The sequence below is a fragment of the Budorcas taxicolor genome, chromosome 23, assembly GCF_023091745.1.
Source record: "Budorcas taxicolor isolate Tak-1 chromosome 23, Takin1.1, whole genome shotgun sequence".
Lineage (NCBI taxonomy): Eukaryota > Metazoa > Chordata > Mammalia > Artiodactyla > Bovidae > Budorcas > Budorcas taxicolor.
In genome coordinates, this window is record NC_068932.1 from 15,784,573 (window position 1) to 15,806,339 (window position 21,767).

General features: G+C 36.0%; 1 protein-coding gene across 1 annotated transcript in view; it reads left to right on the forward strand.

Moving 5' to 3' along the window:
* Positions 1–203: 203 nt before the first annotated feature.
* Positions 204–21,767, forward strand: part of HELLS (helicase, lymphoid specific) — a 34,982-nt gene continuing 13,418 nt past the window's right edge. The window contains exons 1-11 of the mRNA XM_052660907.1: positions 204–234; positions 685–806; positions 5,405–5,527; positions 8,349–8,405; positions 10,790–10,826; positions 10,916–10,980; positions 13,921–13,962; positions 17,572–17,796; positions 18,171–18,353; positions 18,938–19,081; positions 19,793–19,989. Of these exons, the coding sequence (XP_052516867.1) occupies positions 204–234; positions 685–806; positions 5,405–5,527; positions 8,349–8,405; positions 10,790–10,826; positions 10,916–10,980; positions 13,921–13,962; positions 17,572–17,796; positions 18,171–18,353; positions 18,938–19,081; positions 19,793–19,989 (1,226 nt within the window). The remainder of the gene's footprint in view (positions 235–684; positions 807–5,404; positions 5,528–8,348; positions 8,406–10,789; positions 10,827–10,915; positions 10,981–13,920; positions 13,963–17,571; positions 17,797–18,170; positions 18,354–18,937; positions 19,082–19,792; positions 19,990–21,767) is intronic.

Here is a 21,767-nt window from a genome sequence, read left to right on the forward strand (position 1 = left end):
GCGCCTCTGGGACTCGGGGGCGGGGTGGGGAGCACGAAGCATCGCGAGATGACGGCCTTTTCCCGCGAAGGAGAAGCGCGCGTTTTTCTCTGGCTGGGCGCTTGGCCGGGAGACTGGGACCGGGGATCGGCGAGTGAGGATTTAGCGTGCGGCGTTGCGGGCACTGTGAGGAGAGCACCCCGTTCCGGAGTGTGTGTCCAGCCATGCCGGCGCAACGCCCCGCGAACAGCGGCGGTGAGTGAGGAGAACTTGCCTCCCAATGCGGGCTGCGGCGTCCGGGGCGGGGGTGGGGGAGCGGCATGGAGACTGCAGCCCAACTTTTGCCGGGAGAGCCGACCCCGGGCAGAGATTGAGGAGGAAAAGAGGTTTCCCTTTTCTGTGGAGAGTGGGTAGGGGACCCCCGAAATTGCGTGTATTTGCATAGTACAGGAGGTTTTACACGGGAGACCTGCGTTTTCCTGAACATCCCCAGTTGTAAACTGGGGTCCGGGCTACTACTAGTTGACATAGTGAAAACCTAGGAGGTCTCTGAGAGGTGATGCTGGCGTCCCCCCGGGTCTTCAACTTTTGCGTCAGATGCATCTGGGAAGGCGACAGGGGTTGTTTAACAAGGACGTCGAGTAATTGGTCATTTTTTTAAAACTGCAATTTAAAAGCCCTGTCCCCCCCTGCCTTCCCTTCCAGGGCCCCTAGCTCCAGATGTGGTTGAACAGCCGGAGACTGCCGTGATTACCCCAGCCATGCTAGAGGAGGAAGAACAGCTTGAGGCTGCTGGGCTAGAGAGAGAGCGGAAGATGCTAGAAAAGGTAATTTAGGCATCAAGTTCATCGTTGTTAAGTAGTAACCTGATGCGTCCTCGGGGGTGTGGTTTGTGTGCATAAGTTTACTAGTCTTTTTTTTTTTTAATCAACTTTTAAACGGGCTTCCTTTACCGATGCTACTTTTGGGAAAGCTTTGCACGAGCTTGGAATGATGCTTCTATCAGTTATAGTCTTGTTCTGGAAAGTGTCCTCATCTCTCTTAAGTTAGCATTTCAAATTACTTGTTCAGCCATAATAATTATTCTTCCAAAATCGGTAATGAATTTTTTCAGTGTTCTTTTTCCACCTAGGTTATCAACTTGCTTTTACTTTCTTTTCCATTGTACATTTTCAGTGACATTGCCCTTGAGCTTTTCTTATTTTGAAGACTACTAAAAGCAGTTTTTAACCTCTTGAAAAGCTTCAGTTTTTAAATATATTTAACTCCAGTACTGTCCCACCCCGTTGCTTACCTGCCAACTCTTAATGGCTCCCTACTAAGTGATTTCTTGTAAAAATTTATTTAGCCCTCCCAGTATTAGGATTATATCGATGCTTTTAATATCTTCAGTTAAATATGATGAAACTGAGGCAACTGGGGGTCGTGTCACACACTAATGAACTCGAATTTGACTGCGTCCTCTCTAAGGACGTTAATACTGAATTAACTAATTAATTAATTAACCCTGTAATTATAAAACTACTTAAATTGGGGAGTAATGTACTCCAAAGGCAAGTAATACATTAGTTGATTCCCTCCTATTTTATGTCAGTGGGTGGCTCAGACGGTAAAGCGTCTGCCGGCAATGAGGGAGACCTGGGTTCGATCCCTGGGTCGGGAAGATCCCCTGGAGAAGGAAATGGCAACCCACTCCAGTACTCTTGCCTGGAAAATTCCATGGACCCAGGAGCCTTGTAAACTACAGTCCACGGGGTCGCAAAGAGTTGGGCACGACTGAGCGACATCACTTCTAATGATTCTTTTGTTAGCCTTGTTAACACCTCATGATCATTTACTGTCAGTTACTGTTCTAAACGCTGTACATGTATTTTACTCATTGAATTCTCAACCATTCTATCATGTAGATACTATTAACTCATTATTACTATTATTACTATTATTAAACTTAATAGTTTAATTATTAGTATATTTTATTAAAATATTCTATAAAGTAGGTTCTATTTTCATTCTGTGTTAGATGAGGAAACTGAGGCACCTAGAGGTTGCCTGGGGTCCCACAGCTAGTAAATGGCAGAGCAAAGATGGTAATGTAGGCCCTGTGGTTTCAGAATTCACACTTTTTAACCATGTTGCTATACTTTCACTCCAGTAAATTCTAGTTCCGTTGTTACTGATCGTCTGTAGTTGACCATAATTGGTTAAGGTAATAAGTTTATAAATTTTAATAGAATTGGGAGGTCAACCATAAACCACTTTTACTCATTCTGTGAATTCCCATAGTACTCTGTTACACAGTATTATCATTACTTTCTCACTTTGTTTCTTGAGGGCACATCACATTGGTTTTTTTTTTTGGTAGACTCTGCACTTGGCAGATAGTAGGCAGGTAATAGGATAATAAATGTTGAATTTCTAACTAATGTAAAAGAATATTTTATAATATATTACATAACATATGACTATATAAATAAAATATACTTTGTGGCCATTGTAACAAGGTGAATTGTAAAGGATGAATCCTGGAGCACAGTCCAGAGTAGAATCAACTTCAGAGATGGTAAGAACGATAAACCCTTAATTTTGAGTAGTGTAGTTCAGTTTTATGGAGAAGGCGATGGCACCCCACTCGAGTACTCTTGCCTGGAAAATCCCATGGACAGAGGAGCCTGGTAGGCTGCTGTCCATGGGGTATCGAAGAGTCGGACACGATTGAGCGACTTCCCTTTCACTTTTCACTTTTATGCATTGGAGAAGGAAATGGCGACCCACTCCAGTGTCCTTGCCTGGAGAATCCCAGGGACGGGGGAGCCTGGTGGGCTGCCGTCTATGGGGGTCACACAGAGTCGGGCACGACTGAAGTGACTTAGCAGCAGTAACAGCAGCAGTTCAGTTTTATAATCCATGAAGATTGTTGGATAAGGAAATGCTATTCGAAGAAAGATAGGTATAATAAGGATACATTTCAAAAATGCTTTAATAGGGACTTAACCTGGTGGTCCAGTGATTAAGACTCACACTTTCAATGTAGAGGGTGTGGGTTCAATCCCAAATTGGGAACTAAATTTCCACAGGCGCTGCAGTGCCGCCAAAAATTTTTAAAAAATAAAAAACAGTTTTAAAAAGATTTGTCAAAATTTATAGAACCATAAATATTTGCTGATTAAACTGGGAGTTAATTACTCCTTTTAGTGAAATTTTTAAGCTTTTGAACACTTTGTCATTTTAAGATTTTTTTGGAATTGTTAACACTTGAGGGATAGGTATGGTACAACTAGCTTTTCTTTAGCAGTTATGCATCATACAACTTAAACTAGCAATTTTAAAATTCATTTTTCAGATTTTCCATGAATAAAGCTCTTTTCAATCCCGTTGGTACAAGGGTGCAAGACTGTGGTTCATTGTTATTACATGTCTTTTTATTAACAGGTATTGAAAGAATTTTTTACTTTTTGTCCTTGACATAAATTATTCTTGCCTCAGTGACTATCCAGAAAATTCCAAGAAGTCTCTTATAGGTCTTTGGAGCTAAAAAAAATTCAGCATACAAAAGTAATGATTCCTTTTAGGAGAATACAGTATTTATGGGCATATATTTAGAAGTACTTAAGAGAGGAAGAACTAGCTTAAGTTTTTAATGAGAAGCATTTGCTTTGGTTTAGGAGATTGGAAGGTTTGTGAGGAGCCTGGAGAATGATTTTGACATTCATTTGCTACAGTTATTTTCTTTGACTTTACACCTGCATTTCCTTTTGAAAGAAGTCATTGTTAGTCTAGAAGTCTTTAGAGTAGCCTTAATGTCTGTGTAGTGGGGGGCAGGGAAAGGTAAGAGTTGTGAGGGTTCTTGGAAAGGTAAAAGGAAAACAGCTCATATTGTGTAGACTGAAATAGAACCCCCTCTGCAAAAAGAAAAAAAAAAATTCTGGGCTTGGGGAGGCGATGGGATAGACAGTGAAGAACTTATGCTCATGGTATCCATTAGCATACTCTTTTACCCATCGAGAGAAACTTACCACCAGGCACTCAGTACTTTCCACAGATGAAGTCATGATTTACTTTAGTATGACAGATAACAAAATTAAGAAAGAGGAATGATAGATGAGAAGATTTACTACAAAATTATTTTTGAAATATGGAAGACTGGGTTTAAAGGTTAACCATTGGCATAGTCTAAGTATATTATAAATTATTGTTCCATGATGGCATGTTAAAGGTTTAATTACTTTTAAAGTGTATGCTAATTTATTCTGAATAAGACTTAAAGGAGCAGATAAATTAAGCACAAAGGATTTTAACTAAAATATGAAAATAAAGTTAAATATAGTTATTTTTATAAAAGTCAAGTAATTTCATTTCATTTAGTGAGGTTTGCCCATGATTTCAGCCCACTTAATGCTTTTGAGTTTAGATTACAGTATTTAGTTGGCCACTTATAAACTGGATTTGGCCTCTTCCTGTTTATGTAAATAAGGTTTTATTGGAACACAACTTTGGTTTATGTATTTATTGTCTGTAACTGTTCAAAGGCAGATTTAAGTATTTGCAGTACAAACCATATGCTCAAATATTTAAATATTTGCCCTTTTACCAAAAAAAGTTTGTGGACCATTGAACTATACTATTTATTTGTTGCTTTTCTTTTCTCTCTTGTGCCTTCTGTTTACTTTTATTTTGACTTGAGAGATCCTCCTTAGCCACTAGAATGTTGCATACTTTTATAAATGAACAAATAGTATGTGACAGTAATATGAAAAGCAGAGTTTTGTAGATAGAAGTTGTATAGGGGTCAAAGATAAAGCTAAGAGTATGAGAGTAAAAGGAACCTAAAAGGTAAGGGCAAATCTTGGGTAACACAATACTGAGGAGAAAAGAACCTTATAAGAAATTAGCAGTAGATTTAGCTTGTTGAAGTATTTTAACAATATCGTATTTAAATTCTAAAACTAGATGTTCTACTCCCTAGCTAATGAGGTTATCTTTTGCTAACAGTGCTCTTGCAAATAAAACTGGTATATAAATATTTTCTGAAATCATTTATTTTTTTAAAAACTTAATTTCAACTTGAATTAAATATTTGCTTTCTAATTGTAATTTCAGATATTTTGAAAATGGGCCTTCAGTTTTGTAGATGCCAATAATCATGTTTTCAGTATCTGAAATTTCAATATTTTGGTAGCCAAGCTATTAATATATTTTACCAGATTGCCTGTTGAACCCCAGAATCATGTTTTTTTTAGTTATTCTAGTTTTTTGTTTGAAGATAGGCATTTTTAGTAAGTGAATTTAATATTATAAAAGTATTTTTATTATAGGAAATGTATTAAACCTAAAGTGCAGTTGTTCAGTCATCTTTGTTATACATTATGCAGAAAGATCAATGTATGTCAGAAAACTTAATAATTATGGAAACTTTTTCTTTGAATAGGCTCGCATGTCTTGGGATAGAGAGTCCATGGACATTCGATATCGTAGACTTCAACATTTGCTTGAAAAAAGCAATATTTACTCCAAATTTTTATTGACTAAAATGGAACAGCAGCAGTTAGAGGTATGTACGTGTGATTGATTATAGTTAACAGCTTGATTTTTTAAAAGAAAGCTTTATTGAGATATAAATTATGTAAAATATAATGCACACATTTAAAAATTGACAGGTGAGTTTTGACCTGTGTAATCATCAGTACAGTCAAGATAAAGAACATTTCCATTACCCACAAAAGTTCTCTCAGCGATCTCTCCTTCTGGTCCTGGACAACCACTGATTTTTGTTTGCTGTAATTATAAATTGGTATTGATTTTTCTAGAATATTATACAAATGGAATCATAGGAAAAACATTCTTTTGGTGTCTCACTTCTTAAGCTCAGCATATTTTTAAGATTCGCTTATATGTATTTATTTAATAGATCATTTTTATTCCTAAGAAGCATTCCATTGTATGAATATACTAAGATTTTTTAATTTGCCTTTTGACTGATTTTTATTCTGTCCAGTGATTTTTTTTTGTATGCTAGAAATTTTGTATTTTATTTTGCTCAGTCCTTTTTTTTAATGCTTTATTGAAATGTAATTGATACACACAAAACTGTACGTATTTAAAATGTATACCCATGAAGCCACCACAACCGTGATAATGAACATAACGATTAATTCCCCAAAATTCTTTCTGTCTCCTTTTTAATGAGATATAATTGACATAGAGCATTATTTTAGTTTCAGGTGTACAGTGTAATGATTCAATATTACTGTTTATTTCAAAATGATCACCATAGTAAGTCTAGTTAATGTCACCATACCTAGTTAAAAAAATATTTTTCCTTATGATGCACACTTTTAAGATTGACTCTCTTAGCAGCTTTAAAATATGCAATAAGTATGGTGGCACACTGGTAGAGAATCTGCCTGCCAATGCAGAGACGCAGGAGATGCAGGTTTACGTCTGGGTTGGGAAGATCCCCTGGTAGGAAATGGCAGCCCACTCCAATATTCTTGCCTGGAAAATTCCATGAACAGGGGAGTCTGTCTGGTGGGCTATATTCCATGGAGTCACAGAGAGTCGGGCACGACCGAGCACGCAGCACACACATTATTCACTGTGGTCACCATGCTGTGTAGTACATCCCCATGACTTGTTTATTTTTTAACTGGAAATTTCTACCTTTTGACCCACTTTTGACCTTCCAACACTAATCTGTTCTCTGTATCTGAGCTTTTTTTTTAAAGATTCCACATGTGAGATTATATAATATTTATCTTTCTCTTTAATTTTACTTAGTATAAGGCCCTCAGATCCATCCATATTGTCACAAATAGCAAGATTAGATTCTTTTTTTATGGCTGAATTCTGCCCCCTTTTTTATTCTTTGCCATCCCTCACTTCCTCTCTTTCCTCATTTCCTGTCTTCTGATCTGCTTTCTGTAATTATAGGTTTGTCTTCATTTTCTGTTGGTAACAGGTTCTTTTAGCTTTTATGTTTGAAAAAGTCTTCATTTACCTTCAGTTTTAAAAGATTCTCTACAGGATGAAGAATGTGTTTTTCTTTAGTACTTCCCCCACCCCCCAACCCCCATGCAGTATTTTAATTATATTTCACTGCTTTCATGCTTTCACTGTTTCTAAGAAAGCCCAAGTCCTTATGATGGCCAGAAGACCACAAGCAGTCTGGTTGCCTCTCTCAACCCCATTACCTTTCAGACCTTGTTCCAGGTGTATTTCCTGCTTGGAACCCTCTTCTCAATAGATTCCTGCCTGGCTTCATTATCATCTTCAAGCTTTGGCTTAAATATTTTCCAACGAGACCTGCCCTGACAACCTTAAATAAAGTTACCTGGCACCTCTTCCCTCATCTCGTTTACCTTGTTTTGTTCTTCCCATTGCGTTTATCATCTAAGACACTGTATAATTTATTTCTAAGTCTACTATAATATATGAAGATTTTAAAACTTGGGCTAATGTCAACACTACAATAAATCCTTTTGTCCCCATCATTCACAGTTAATGATTATCAAGGAAGATTTTGCTACATTTGCTAACTTTTCTTTTTTCTTTGTTGGAGCCCTTTTCAAAACTCTATGATAAAATGAAACAGAAAAACAAATACCAAGCTTAATGACTCCTAAGGCAAATACCCTTAACCACCTCTTGGAAATAATCTGAATCATTTTATGTCCTGCTTTTAAAACTTTGTTAGGGGGCTTTGGAACAGCTTCTAGTCTAAGAATAACTTAGTCCGTCTTCTGAAAGTTTTTCTTGATGCTCTGTGTGTTAAGAGGCCTTTCAGCTTTGGCTGACAGGAATATGAACTGTTTCTGATCCCTTGTGAGCACAGAGATCGTTCCGCCTGCTTTCTAGTTGCTCTTTTTCTGGCCCTCATTTTCTCTACTCACACACTGATCAATACTCAGCCTGAGCGTGCCACTGCAGATCTTCAGAGCTGCTTTTGTATATTGCTTTCTCCCCTCTGGTACTTTGACCCTGGTTTGCCAGCTCCTCTGAGTTTTGCCCTCTGTCTTCTCAGCTCAGACTGCTGAGCTCTCCTTGGGTTCTCCCTCCATTATTTGCACTTGGCCATTGCCTCTAGGCAGTAAGCTTAGTAGAAGATTCGCCTTGTTTGTTTCCCTTTTGTCAGTGTTCACTGTTCTTTGCTGCATGATAAAAAGTTGCTGAAAACCATTGGTATGTTTTATCTGGATTTTAGTTGCTTAAGGCAGGAAATCTGTCCCCTATTACTTCATAGAGGCTTGAAGCTCAAGTTTTTGTTTTTTTTTACTTTTTGTACAGTTTCTTCGTTGTGAGCTTAAGTTATTTGTGTTTAAGTTTTATTGTGTTTCATGCTTTGCATTTGACACTAAGAAAAAATTATCTTGTAGGAGCAAAAGAAGAAAGAGAAACTGGAGAGAAAAAAGGAATCTTTGAAAGTTACGAAGGTAATAAATAGTAAGCCTGAATATTTTATATACATTACCTTAGATATTGAAGACATCCTCTTGTATTTTTTTGACTCTTGATTATCTTTTTAATTTAAACCTTTATCTGATAGCCTTTCTTTGTTGGTTGCATAGAAACGTGTAAAATCTGTTTCTCAGTATCTTAGATATGGAAGGAGAGCTAAACTGTGACCTTTAGTTTCTTATCTTGTGGACTGTATTTCATTGCAGCACAATTTCACTTTATAATCTCAGGAAAAATCTACAACTATTTTATACCTCAAGGCATTTTATAAGTGGCCAGCTCTTTTGGAGCCTGTAATGATTGTTCTTCTTCATGCCTCGAACCTCATTATGTCAACTTGGAACCATACCAATAATCTAAATTTGTATCTTGTACCTAGCTGTAGCAGTGGAACCAAAACTGGAGTAGATAGCATGAATGGTAATAGCATTTCAGATAGAGCATCCGTTTAGGGATAGCCTGAATTTCAGATGTGATCTTTTGGAGGAATGCTTTAATTTTGTTTAACATGAGGCTTTTTATGCCATATTGATAGGAATTGTACAAACAATACTTGTGCTAGTGAAAAGAGAAATAATATGGGTAACAACTGTTGAGTACTTACTATGTGCCAGGTGTTCTAAACTTTACATGTCTTAATTCTCAAAGTAGCTCTTTTAGGTAGAGATACTATTACCCTTCTTTTATGTATAAAGAAGCTGATGCAAGGAGATAGAGTACAGTCCATCCTCATTATTCATAGATTTACATATTTTCCAGTTAGCCTACTTGCTATAATTTGTTATCCCCAAATCAATGCCCATGTTTTTGTGGCCATTCACAGACATGCGCATGTGGGGAATGGCAAAAAATTTGAGTCTCTCTATAAGTAACATTCCCAGCTGAGGTCAAAGCTACCTACCTTATTTAAGCTGTCACAGTGTAAACAAGTCTCCTTTTTGTGTCTATGTATTGTCATGATTTTTGTATTTTTGTGGTTTTGGTGATTTTGCTGTTTAAAAGACTGTCAGCTACATTGTGCTGAAGTGCTGTCTAGTGTTTCTTATGTAAGAAGACTGTAATGTGCCTTATGGAGAAAATATATCTGTTAGATAAGCTTCCTCCATGTGTGAGTTAAATTGCTCTTGGCTTTGAGTTCAGTGTTAATCAGCATATATTATAAATGAGCTGTCTTTAAACAGTACTGTATGTTTATATGCATAAACAGGGTTATTGATCAGTTAATGAAGATGTGCTTGCAGGAACCTAAACTTGGGTTTCTTCTAGATGCACTGATTCGGTGTTCACTAATTCAGTATTCATGGTAACTTTATAGAACTCAGCTATTGTGAATGAGAATTGACTAAGTTTGAAGATCACATAGCTAATAAATAGTAAGCTAGGATTTGATTCTAGGATTAATTTCAGACTCCACACTTAATTTCTACCCCAAACTGCCTTTGTTAGAAAATATCAAAATGCCAATAGGAAAAATAGGGAGGGTATCTAAGTCCAGTTACTTGATTCTTAGTGTAGTTAGCAGTGATGTTAAGGTACATAGCAGGTAACTGTACAACAAAAGCAATTGTGGAAAACGGTTACTTGACTCAGTTGCTAATTCCAGGGACTTATTTTGGGTTTTTGAAGAATGTACTTATAATTTTACTGGCTTAACCAACTGTTTACACTGTATTCTTCAGCCTGTTGCTTTAAAAGTCTTTACTTTCACCCAGCTAACTTTTTATACCAGGTTTTAGGTTTTTTTCCCTTTTATTCTAAAGGTGTCAGCCATCATATTCTGTCTATTCCATTTACTATTCTCTTGGTATTTTCCTTTTTAATCCTTTAAATTTTTTACTTTATTTTTATATTTATCTTCTTTGTCATTTTTATTTTTCATACAAGTTTTCTACCTATTCTTTTCCAGCTCCCATTTTGAGACACTTTTTGAATGTCTCTTCATTTCTTTTATCTCCTTTCCATTGGTTTTTCTCTTTGATACTCTACTGTCAGTTGTATTTAACTTACAAATTATACTGAAATGAGTACTCCTTCCATACCATACCCATTGAGTATCTTCAGCATAAACATAGTTAGAGAAGAGATGTACATGGTAATTGCAAAATAAAAATGCCTCTGTTTAATTTTGAAATTTGTCTTACATGGAAGAAAATGGAGAAAAGTAGAGCTTTGGGAAAAAGTAGAGTTACAAACAAGTTATAGTAGGGAAATATAGAAAAAGGTTACCTTTTAGTAAGCATAATAGTGATGAGTTCTGGATTTGGTTCAACTGCAAGGAAAGTTTACTTAATCGGTGCCTTAAAACTTGTAATACCATAGAAGTTTTGGGAAAATAATAGTCTAAATCCTTGTTTTGTAGGATAAAAATTCCATTGATGCACGTGAGGAGAATGCAGGTAAATTTCTTTGTTAAAGTTTTGAAGAATATGTGTTTATATTTTTTGCTTTAATTACTATAAAAACTAAAATGGTATTGTTTTTATAGTCATGAAAAAGAAGAGAGGAAGAGAAGATGAATCATACAATATTTCAGAGGTCATGTCAAAAGAGGTAAAAATAAAGGGGGAAGGACACATAAGATTTTATGTTGTGTATAACCTATGTGATATTGATAACTATTATACTTAAAGGTGTACTGATTACTGATATTTACCTATCTTTTCAGCCATTTAAGTGTTTTAGGGAAGAAGATGGTACCATCTTCCTGTCTGTTAAAGGAGCATGAGCTTGGCCTAGTGAGAAATTATTATAACTTCTTACAACCTCAAAACTGTATCTTAAGAAAGATTGTTAGGGAGCAAAAACCATAGACTAATTTCTAAAGCCATTTCTGTTTTCACCTTCTCACTTAGTACCTCATTAAATAAAAATTAATTAAAGAATATCTTTAATTACAACAAACCCTAAATATCCCTTAAGCATCATTTAATATATCACATTCTTAATATTAACAAAAATTCTAAGTTTATTATCTGCTCTACTTTTCTTTTATCTGAAATTATAACTCTTCACATCTTCATAAAGCATAAAGTTTAACATAATACTTATCTTTTTTAAAAAGTTAATTTATTTATTTTGGCTGTGTTGGGTGTTTGTTGTCGTGCAGGCTTTTCTCCGGTTTCTGTGTGTGGGCTTCTCATTGCAGTGGCTTCTCTTGTGGGACACCAGCTCTGAGGTGTGCAGGCTTCAGTAGTTGCAGTTCCCAGGCTCTAGAGCACAGACTCAGTAGTCGTGGCAATTGCTCTGCAGCATGTGGCATCTTCCTGGACCAGGGATTGAACCTGTGTCTCCTGCATTGGCAGGCAGATTCTTTACCACTGAGCCACAGGGAAGCCCCATAATACTTGTCTTTACTTTCAGGATATACACTTTATTTTCCGTTCTTGCCCCATTTAAAAATAATATACAGGACCCACTTGATTTGTTGTGGAACACACTGAGACTGCAGTGAAAAACACTTATTAATTAATAATAGTGAAAACACTGTTAATGAGATTAACACATCCATTAATGTGAACTGGGCTTCCCTTGTGGCTCAGTGGTGAGGAATCCGCCTGCCAGTGCAGAAGATGCAGGTTCGATCTTGGTTGGGAAGATCCCCCTGGAAAAGGAAATGGCAACCCATTCCAGTATTCTTGCCAGGAAAAGTCCCACGGACAGAGGAGCCTGGCGGGCTACAGTTGACGGGGTTGCCAAAGAGTCAGACACAACTTAGTTACTAAACAGCAACATTGATGTGAACCAGGAAATGTTTGACTTCACTCCCTCCTCTTTTAGTATAAAAGGAGCCTGAATTCTAACTCAGGCAAGATGGTTCTTTTGGGGCAGGAGCCCACCATCGTCCTGGTTCGTTGGCCTTATGAATAAAGTTATTCCTTGCCCCAACAGCTCTTCTCTCAATTATTGGCCTGTTTTGCAGCAAGCAGTATGAACTTAGACTCAGTAATGTAATCACTGTCTTTGCCTTAGCATTTATCCAGTGAGAAATATTTGGAAGGAAGTAGTCAAATATAATTGGATAATTGGAAAATGCTGTTGAGCATATAGAGGGGCGCTTAACTCAAGCCTGAGTTTCATAAAGGTTTCGTCTAGGAAGTTGAGACTTGAGGGATAAAAATTAAGTCATGTAAAGGTGGTGGGGGCAGGTTAATAGGAATAATAAGATATAGGGAAGATGCTGGGGATGTGTTATAGGAAGAGATGATAATCTTTAACAAATGTCCAGAGGCAGAAGAGTTCCTGGAAATTTCAAAACATTTCAAAAGAAATTATGTTTGGCTCTAGTTTATCAACAGAAGAGTGGTATAGGATGAAGCTCTAGAGGTAAGCGGCATTAGGAGTTTAGGAAGTTTAATTTCTAACAAGAATACTTCATAGTTGCTATTGTTTTGATTCATTTGCAAATTGTTCTCCAAAAAGGTTCGTCTCAGCTAGCCATTTTAAAAGACAACTCTTCTATCTGTTCTCTATATAAAATTTCTTTAGCCTTAGAATATGAATATCTATATTTATAAGATACTTTACATACACACGAAACATACACGTGTGTATGTGTGTGCTATCAGCCACTTATGTGTCCTTTTAATCTCCTGTGTCTCTCAAATTTGAGATATGCTTAAAATTTCTTGAATGTATCATACTGTTTTATCCACTTTAGCCTCTGCACATGCTATCCTAGAATTTAATTCTGTCTTTAATTATTATGCCCTGATAATTTTTTCAGAAAATTTGATATATTGTTCTCTTAAGTCACTAGTTTCATTGTCTCTATACCCTTAGCATCTAGTAGGTACTTCAAAATCAGAACACTTTCATTCTTTATTTTTAATGTATTTGTCTTTTCCTCTTGCTCAGGATTGCATATTCAGGTCTCTGATCCAGAGAGAGGCCTAAAGTGGCCTGGAGTTGGGATTTTAATACATTTGGAAGTGAATCCTTGAGTAATGGTGGTAACCACAACTTGACTCTAGAGCAGAGTTTTGAAAACTTTTTCTGTCAAGGGCTAGATAATAAACATTTTATGACTTTGAATAGTTTTGTGAGTAACTCACCCTGAACTTTGCCGTTGTATCCAGAAAATAGTCACAGACAAATTGTAAACCAATGAGCCTGGCTTTTTTTCTAATTAAACTTTAGACATTTATAAAAACAGGTTGCTGGCTAGAGTTGGTCCATGGGTTGTAGTTTGCCTTTTTACTAGAGGACTGTGTGAATTTGGACTTAAGAAAAACTTCAACTAAGAAAAAAAACAAACTGGAAAATTTGGGAGTAAATATTCCAATTTTTAAGTGCTGCTCACGAATTCAGGATTTTATAAGATGCCATGGGCCTAATTTTGTCTCATGTTTGATTCCTCTGTATTTTAGTTACTTTGCGAGCCTTATCCCCATTTCCTGGCATAAAATCAGAACAAGAGTAAATGTTTGTTGAATAAATAAATGAATGGACCATAATCATTGTTATTTTGTTTCTGTTTTCTCATTGTTTTAGGAAATTTTGTCTGTGGCCAAGAAAAATAAAAAGGAGAATGAGGTAAGAGATTTATAAGAGAGATTTATTAAATTTAGGGGTCATATTTGTGTCCCTGATCATTAGGTTTTTTTTCTCTTAATCACCAGTGTACATTTTTTCTCACTAGTTATCCTATAACATGCTTATTTCTTGTCTATCAACTTTAAGTATAATCTATTATATGTTCTTTAATGTGTAAATATTAATTTTTGAGTCTTTGAGAGTTTGGCAAAGATGCAGGTAACTGTAACTATATGCCTATGTACATTCCACATGTATATATTCCACAGCTTGTGGAAGTCCCTCAGGATACTTCAGTCTTGTTTCTGGCCTTCCAACATTTTCTTTGGTTTTGTTTGAGAAGGCTTGTTTCTATCCCCACCCCTAAACCCTCATTTTATGTAGAGAGATGCCTTGTGACCTTGGTATTTACTATCACGGCTCTACACTTACAGGATTTTTTTCTTTCTTCAGTATAAGGTTTGGTTTATGATGCAGTTACAACCAACTATGTTAAATGTAAATAAAATTAAGCATTTTTAAAAATAAATCTTAGATGTATTTTAAAAGATAAAGTCCAATCTAATCTTCTATCACAATTTGTGGAATTGACTACACTTTGTAATATATAATAAATAACATACTGATCTTATGTTCATTCTGATAAGTTTTGTTAAGTGTATATATCTGTGTATGTATCTGTGTATCCATCATCCAAATGAAAATTTTAGCACCCTTTCATTATGGTAGAAGGATCTCTGGTATCCTTGCCAGTCTTGCCCACCCCTATACTGTGGCTGATAATGATTGATGTTGTTTTGTTACTGCTGCTGCTGCTGCTGCTGCTGCTAAGTCGCTTCAGTCGTGTCCGACTCTGTGCAACCCCATAGACGGCAGCCCACCAGGCTCCCCCATCCCTGGGATTCTCCAGGCAAGAACACTGGAGCGGGTTGCCATTTCCTTCTCCAATGCAGGAAAGTGAAAAGTGAAAGTGTAGTCGCTCAGTTGTGTCTGACTCTTCGCGACCCCATGGGCTGTAGCCTACCAGGCTCCTCCATCAGGTTTTTTATTGCTGACTAGTATTCTGTCAAATATTACAATGTCTTTATCCATTCTCTTCATGAGCATTTGGGTTGTTTCCACTTTGTAACTGTTCTGAATGAGGCTGCTATAATAACTTCTGTAAAGATCTTTGTGTGGACATGTTTTCATATTTTTTTGATATATACCTAGGAATGGAATTGCTGGATCATATGGTAAATGAAGTTCAACTTTATAAGAAAGTAGAGCTCTTTTCTGAAAGTGAACCCACCATTTTACTCTCACTCAGTTCAGTTCAGTCACTCGGTCGTGTCTGACTCTTGCGACCACAGAAACTACAGCACGCCAGGCCTCCCTGCCTATCACCAACTCCCGGAGTTCACCATACCCATGTCCATTGAGTTGGTGATGCCATCCAGCCATCTCGTCCTCTGTCATCCCCTTCACCTCCTGCCCTCAATCTTTGCCAGCATCAGGGTCTTTTCAAATGAGTCAGCTCTTTGCATCAGGTGGCCAAAGTATTGGAGTTTCAGCTTCAACATCAGTCCTTCCAACAAATATTCAGGATTGATCTCCTTTAGGATGGACTGGTTGGATCTCCTTATAGTTCAAGGGACTCTCAAGAGTCTTCTCCAACACCACAGTTCAAAAGCATCAATTCTTTGGCACTCAGGGTTTTTCTATGGTCCAACTCTAACATCTGTACATGACTACTGGAAAAACCATAGCTTTGACTAGATGGACCTTTGCTGGCAAAGTAATGTCTTTACTTTTTAATATGCTGTCTAGGTTGGTCTTAAGTTTCCTTCCAAGGAGTAAGCATCTTTTAATTTCATGGCTGCAGTCACCATCTGCAGTGATTTTGAAGCCCCCCCAAAAAAGTCAGCCACTGCTTACCCATCTATTTGCCATGAAGTGATGGGACCAGGTGCCATGATCTTCGTTTTCTGAATGTTGAGCTTTAAGCCAACTTTTTCACTCTCCTCTTTCATTTTCATCAAAAGGCTCTTTAGTTCTTCACTTTCTGCCATAAGGGTGGTGTCATCTGCATATCTGAGGGTTATTGGTATTTCTCCCAGCAGTCTTGATTCCAAGCTTGTGCTTCCTCCAGCCCAGCGTTTCTCATGATGTACTCTGCATATAAGTTAAATAATCAGGGCTACAGTATACAGCCTTGACATACTCCTTTTCCTATTTGGAACCAGTCTGTTGTTCCATATCCAGTTCTAACTGTTGCTTCCTGACTCTCCATTAGTAGTGTATAAAAGTTTGAATTCATATCATTGCCAGCATTTCGTGTCATTAGTCTTTTTAACCTTAGCCGTGGAGTGAATTTCATGTAGTTTTATTTTGTATTTTAATTACTAATGTAGAGTTAATTTTTGTGTTTATAATGGCTGTTAATGTGTTTTCTTTTGTAAAGTTTCTGTTTATATCTGTTGCCCAGTTATTGGGTTATTTGTATTTTTGTTGATACCTGAGTTCTGATTGTTGTCAGATATATATATATACTGTATTTTCTTTCTGTTCCTGGCTTGCTTACTCAATTTCTTAATGATACCTTTTTTTAGTGGTATCTTTTAATAAGCAGAAAATTTTAAATTTTGTAATAGTCCAAATCATTACTTTTTTTTCTTTTGATGGTTAGTACTTTTTTGTCTTGTATAAGAAGTATTTGTCTATCACAAGGTTATCAAGGTTTGTGATAACCTTGTGAAAATTTATCACAAGGTTATTCTCTGTTTTCTTCTGAAAGCTTTATGGTTCTTGGTTTGATGTTTAGGTATATCATTTCATCACAAATTTTATGTATGGAGTGGTGAAACTCAAGTTCCCTATATTTCCAGTTGAATATTCAGTTGTTGGCATCATTTATAGGACTTCATTTGAACTGACTTAATCCTTGTTTTCATATTCTTATAATGGAGTTTGGACCTAGCTAACCAATGAAGTCTACCTTTGGTCATAAGTTGGCGCTGTTTAAGTTTGATACAGTTTTAAACTATTTTTACTTTGTCCCTTTCCCTGTAGTGAAGGTAATTACTTATAGAAAGTAAATAATTTTTATATTCTTGAACGAAACTAACTATAGATTTTTATTCAACATGTGAAATGATGTTCACAGTGATTCAGTTCAGCTTAGTCGTGTCTGACTCTTTGCGACCCCATGAATCGCAGCACGCTACACCTCCCTGTCCATCACCAGTTCCCGGAGTTCACCCAAACTCATGTCCATTGAGTCAGTGATGCCATCCAGCCATCTCATCCTGGGTCGTCCCCTTCTCCTCCTGCCCCCAATCCTTCCTAGCATCAGGGTCTTTTCCAATGAGTCAACTCTTCACATGAGGTGGCCAAAGTATTGGAGTTTCAGCTTTAGCATCAGTCCTTCCAATGAACACCGAGGACTGATGTCCTTTAGGATGAACTGGTTGGATCTCCTTGCAGTCCCAGGGACTCTCAAGAGTCTTCTACAACAGCACAGTTCATTATGTAACTGCAATTTTGATTATAGTAGTTACATTTTCTGATTAATGGAGGGTAGCAGCATAATTATGTATTAAACTTTTATCTGAACTTTTTTCTTTACAGGATGAGAGCTCCTCTTCTAATATGTGTGTAGAAGATCTTCAGAAAAATAAAGATTCAAATAGTAAAATTAAAGATAGATTATCTCAAACGGTTAGGCAAAACACGAAATTCTTTTTTGACCCCGTTCGGAAATGTAATGGACAGCCAGTACCCTTTCAGCAACCAAAACACTTCACAGGAGGAGTGATGCGGTGGTACCAAGTGGAAGGCATGGAATGGCTTAGGGTAATACATCCTCAATTTTGATTCAAGATATTGCTTCATTTCTATATAATAACCTATTAATATGATATAACACAACTTGAGCTGTTCCTTCTGTGTTTTACTGTTATATATAAGACATGTATTTCTGTGTAAATACTTATTTTCTAATTTATTTACCCAGAATAAGTTTTTGAAAGTGGAAATTTATCTTATTCAAGGCTACCAACATTTTTATGGCTTTGGAAACTGAGTTCACACAGTGTTCTTATAACTTAAAATATGAATATGTCAGTCTCATCATAATTATCCCTGTTGGATTAAAGGAAGAAATAAACTGCTGATTCAATAGATGTTTATATCAGCATTCAAATAGAGTGTATATTATTTTTGTCCAGATGCTTTGGGAAAACGGAATTAACGGTATTTTAGCAGATGAAATGGGATTGGGGAAGACAGTTCAGTGCATTGCTACAATTGCATTGATGATCCAGAGAGGTGTGCCTGGACCTTTTCTCGTCTGTGGCCCTTTGTCTACACTTCCTAACTGGATGGCTGAATTCAAAAGATTTACACCAGAAGTAAGACATGCTTCCTTTTGTTAAATATATTATCATTGCAAATATTTTATTATTTTGTTGCCTGAATTAAGTTATAGATCTTACTATAATTTTGTTGATTTCTGTGTCTACATCTTATTTAACTTATCTTTCAATATCAGCAATACCTTCTGTAAGTTTATATAGACTATGTATTAGTAATCTCAGAAATCTTGCCTGAAATATCCCTGGGTGATTTTTAGTGCATTGAGTACTTTGACCCACCTGAGACAGACCTTGGTATTTATTTTTTAATTCTGTTCATCCTTATTATGTTTTCCTTCCATATGTGTTATAGCCACATCCTTGCCTTAGGAGAAGTACACATTCCAGAAATAACTTTGCCATTTCTCTCACCTTACACTTGATTTGATTTTGTGGCCCTTTTTATCCTCCCACTGAAGCCCAGCAATTAAAATTGATTGACTCTATTATTATAGAAAGATAGAACTAAAGTTAAATTATGTTTTTTCTCTCAGAAATGTTTAACTTCATATTTTCCAAATTTTTGTTATTTATATTTTGTTCTAAAGTTTGTTAACAATCAATCTAATAACATCTTTTAGATTCCTACTATGTTATATCATGGGACCCAGCAAGAGCGTCGAATATTGGTAAAGCATATTCATGAACGGAAAGGGACACTACAGATCCATCCTGTGGTGATCACTTCATTTGAGATAGCCATGAGAGACCGAAGTACATTGCAGGTACGAATGGTCTTACTGGAGTCTTTGTAATCCATAAATCACATTTCTGAAAATTGATATCACCTTCCAGTAGCCTTGGTTTAATTTTTTTTTTTTGATACAATAGATTGCATTGGGTATATTCCTTTAGAACCTAGAGGTTTATATTAACCAAAAGATGGAGATGAAGATGGTAGTCTCTAAGGAAAATTAAAGCCTTTGGCACTTAAATCTTGGTAGCCACACACCATTTAAAATAATTTTTATCTCTTTTCCTTTTTTTTTTAAATTTTATTTTTTTGGCTATGATGAAAATTCTAATGCTATTAATGTTTCAGAGCATATAGAACTAACAAAGTCTTTCAGTTCCTTTTTTAGGACTCCAGGATAACACTAATTAAAACTTGACAAAGCATTAGAAAGGAAAACTACAGACTACTTTGCCTAAAAAATGTGAATGGAGAATTCTTAAATACATAACAGCAGGTGGACTTTATTAGTTCAAGACCAAGTGAGGGCTGTTTTAGGAATACAAGTATATATCAGTTTCAGAAAATCTAACTTACTCTCTTAGTAGATCAGAGGAAAACATGATTATCTCAATAGATACAGAAATACCATTCAATAAAATTGGACATTCATTCCTAATAAAGTGGTTTTGTTTTTAGAATTGCTTTTAGGAGAAATTGTGAGACCATCATATAAAATGTTTCCCCTGAATTCCTTTTCTAGAATTGCTATTGGAAATACTTAATAGTAGATGAAGGACACAGAATTAAGAACATGAAGTGCCGCCTAATTAGGGAGTTAAAACGATTCAATGCGGATAACAAACTTCTTTTGACTGGTACTCCTTTGCAGAACAATTTATCAGAGCTTTGGTCATTGCTAAACTTTTTGCTGCCAGATGTATTTGATGACTTGAAAAGGTAGGTAAGCCAGTTGTTTAATTATTGCCTATGTTTTTCTAAAAGTCTCAAAATCTGTGTTCTTAGATTAATTTATTTCTTCTAGGTAGCTGGACTTTAATAATAGCTTTTGGCTAGTTCTTTGTAGTATATATGTTCTCTATTTTTTTCTAGTTTTATTGACAAAGAATTGATATACATTACTGTATAAATTGATGGTTTGATTTACATATATTGTGAAGTGATTACCACAGTAGGTTTAATTAACATCCATCATCTCAAATAGATACAATAAAAAGAAAAAGTTTTCCTCCTTGTGATGAGAACTCTTAAGATCTATTCTCTTAACGACTTTACTGTATATCATAAAGCCATATTAGCTATGGTTGTCATGTTGTACATCATATCCCTAGTATTTATTTTATAACTAGAAGTTTGTACTTTTTAACCATCTTCCTCCAAATCCCCTCCCCTAGTAAGTTCTACTTTTGACACAAATTATGAGAAGAGATAAATTAAACAGTTAATTTTAAAGTTTTTATTGTATTGATTAAAGGAAAACTTTTATACTGCTTAGTTTTTATTTTTTTTGACTATGGCTCATGATTTGTGGGATCTTAACACCCCAACCAGGGATTGAACCTGCATCCATGGCAGTGAACGCTCCCAATATCTTAACCACTGGACTTAAAATATTTTTATAAAATTCCTTATTGTCTTAACTTTCACTTTCATATGGATTTTTCTCATTATATTCTTACAAACAAGGGGTAGAGAGGTTGAATACATCCCCTCACACATAAGAAAACCCAAGTGTCAAATTACTAAAAATATAACTAGTTAATGCCAGACTCAAAAATATAACCAAGGTCTCTCAGTTTCACCCTCATGTTTTTTATTCTAGAAGCTGTATTTGAAGCATAGCATAAAGAACAAAATATAAACATAGTTTTCAGAAAATCAGTATGCTCAGGATAGAAAAGTAAATAATCTTATCAGACATTAAAAATAGGCAAAGTAATTGATTTATACTTTGTCATCAATGAAGTAAGAACATTAATTTTATATGGGAAAGTAACTTTTAATGTTTTGGGGAATGTGTTCCTCCTTGGGTAACAGGATGTTAGCCCAAGGCCAGGCTGTCTTAGGGAACATTTATTGAAAGAGATTTCCAGGTCCTGTGCATTTCTGCTTAGTTAGAACACTGAGGTAGGAGCTGGGAATCTGTATTCATAAAATGTGCCTCAGGTGATGAAATTTTGGGAATATCTGGTTTAACTACTGTTATTACCATTTTCCCTAATTGTATTTACTGACAGTATTAGTGCAGACATGCTTATATTTAATAGTTCATGTTAATAGGGTTTTGTTTTGTTTTACATTGTGAAGAACTTAAGGATATTAGTAGAAATCATTATTGGCATACATATATGTTGAATCCTAAAACATTACAGTGGGTCACATTTTTACCGAAAGAGAGTCATGCCCTTGATTTTCAGAGACAGTTTTTATTTCTATAACTTTATTAAAATGTTTCATAAAATGTACATCTTAGGATTTGAGGATGATGTGGCTGTGACATCTGTCATCCCACTGATGGCTAGGGTTGATTTGACAATTGAGGCCAGTGTCCCTTTCCTCCCATGAGATATGTGCATTCTTCCTGAAGCTGCATATTTGGTGGAAGAGGATGTTTCGCAATAGAGGTGGACCTGTCTCAAGGTCCATTTGTAGGAGAACATGGGGTAGGCAAGCTTCCAGGATTCCAGACATATCCAAATGAAGTCTGCCTTTAAAGA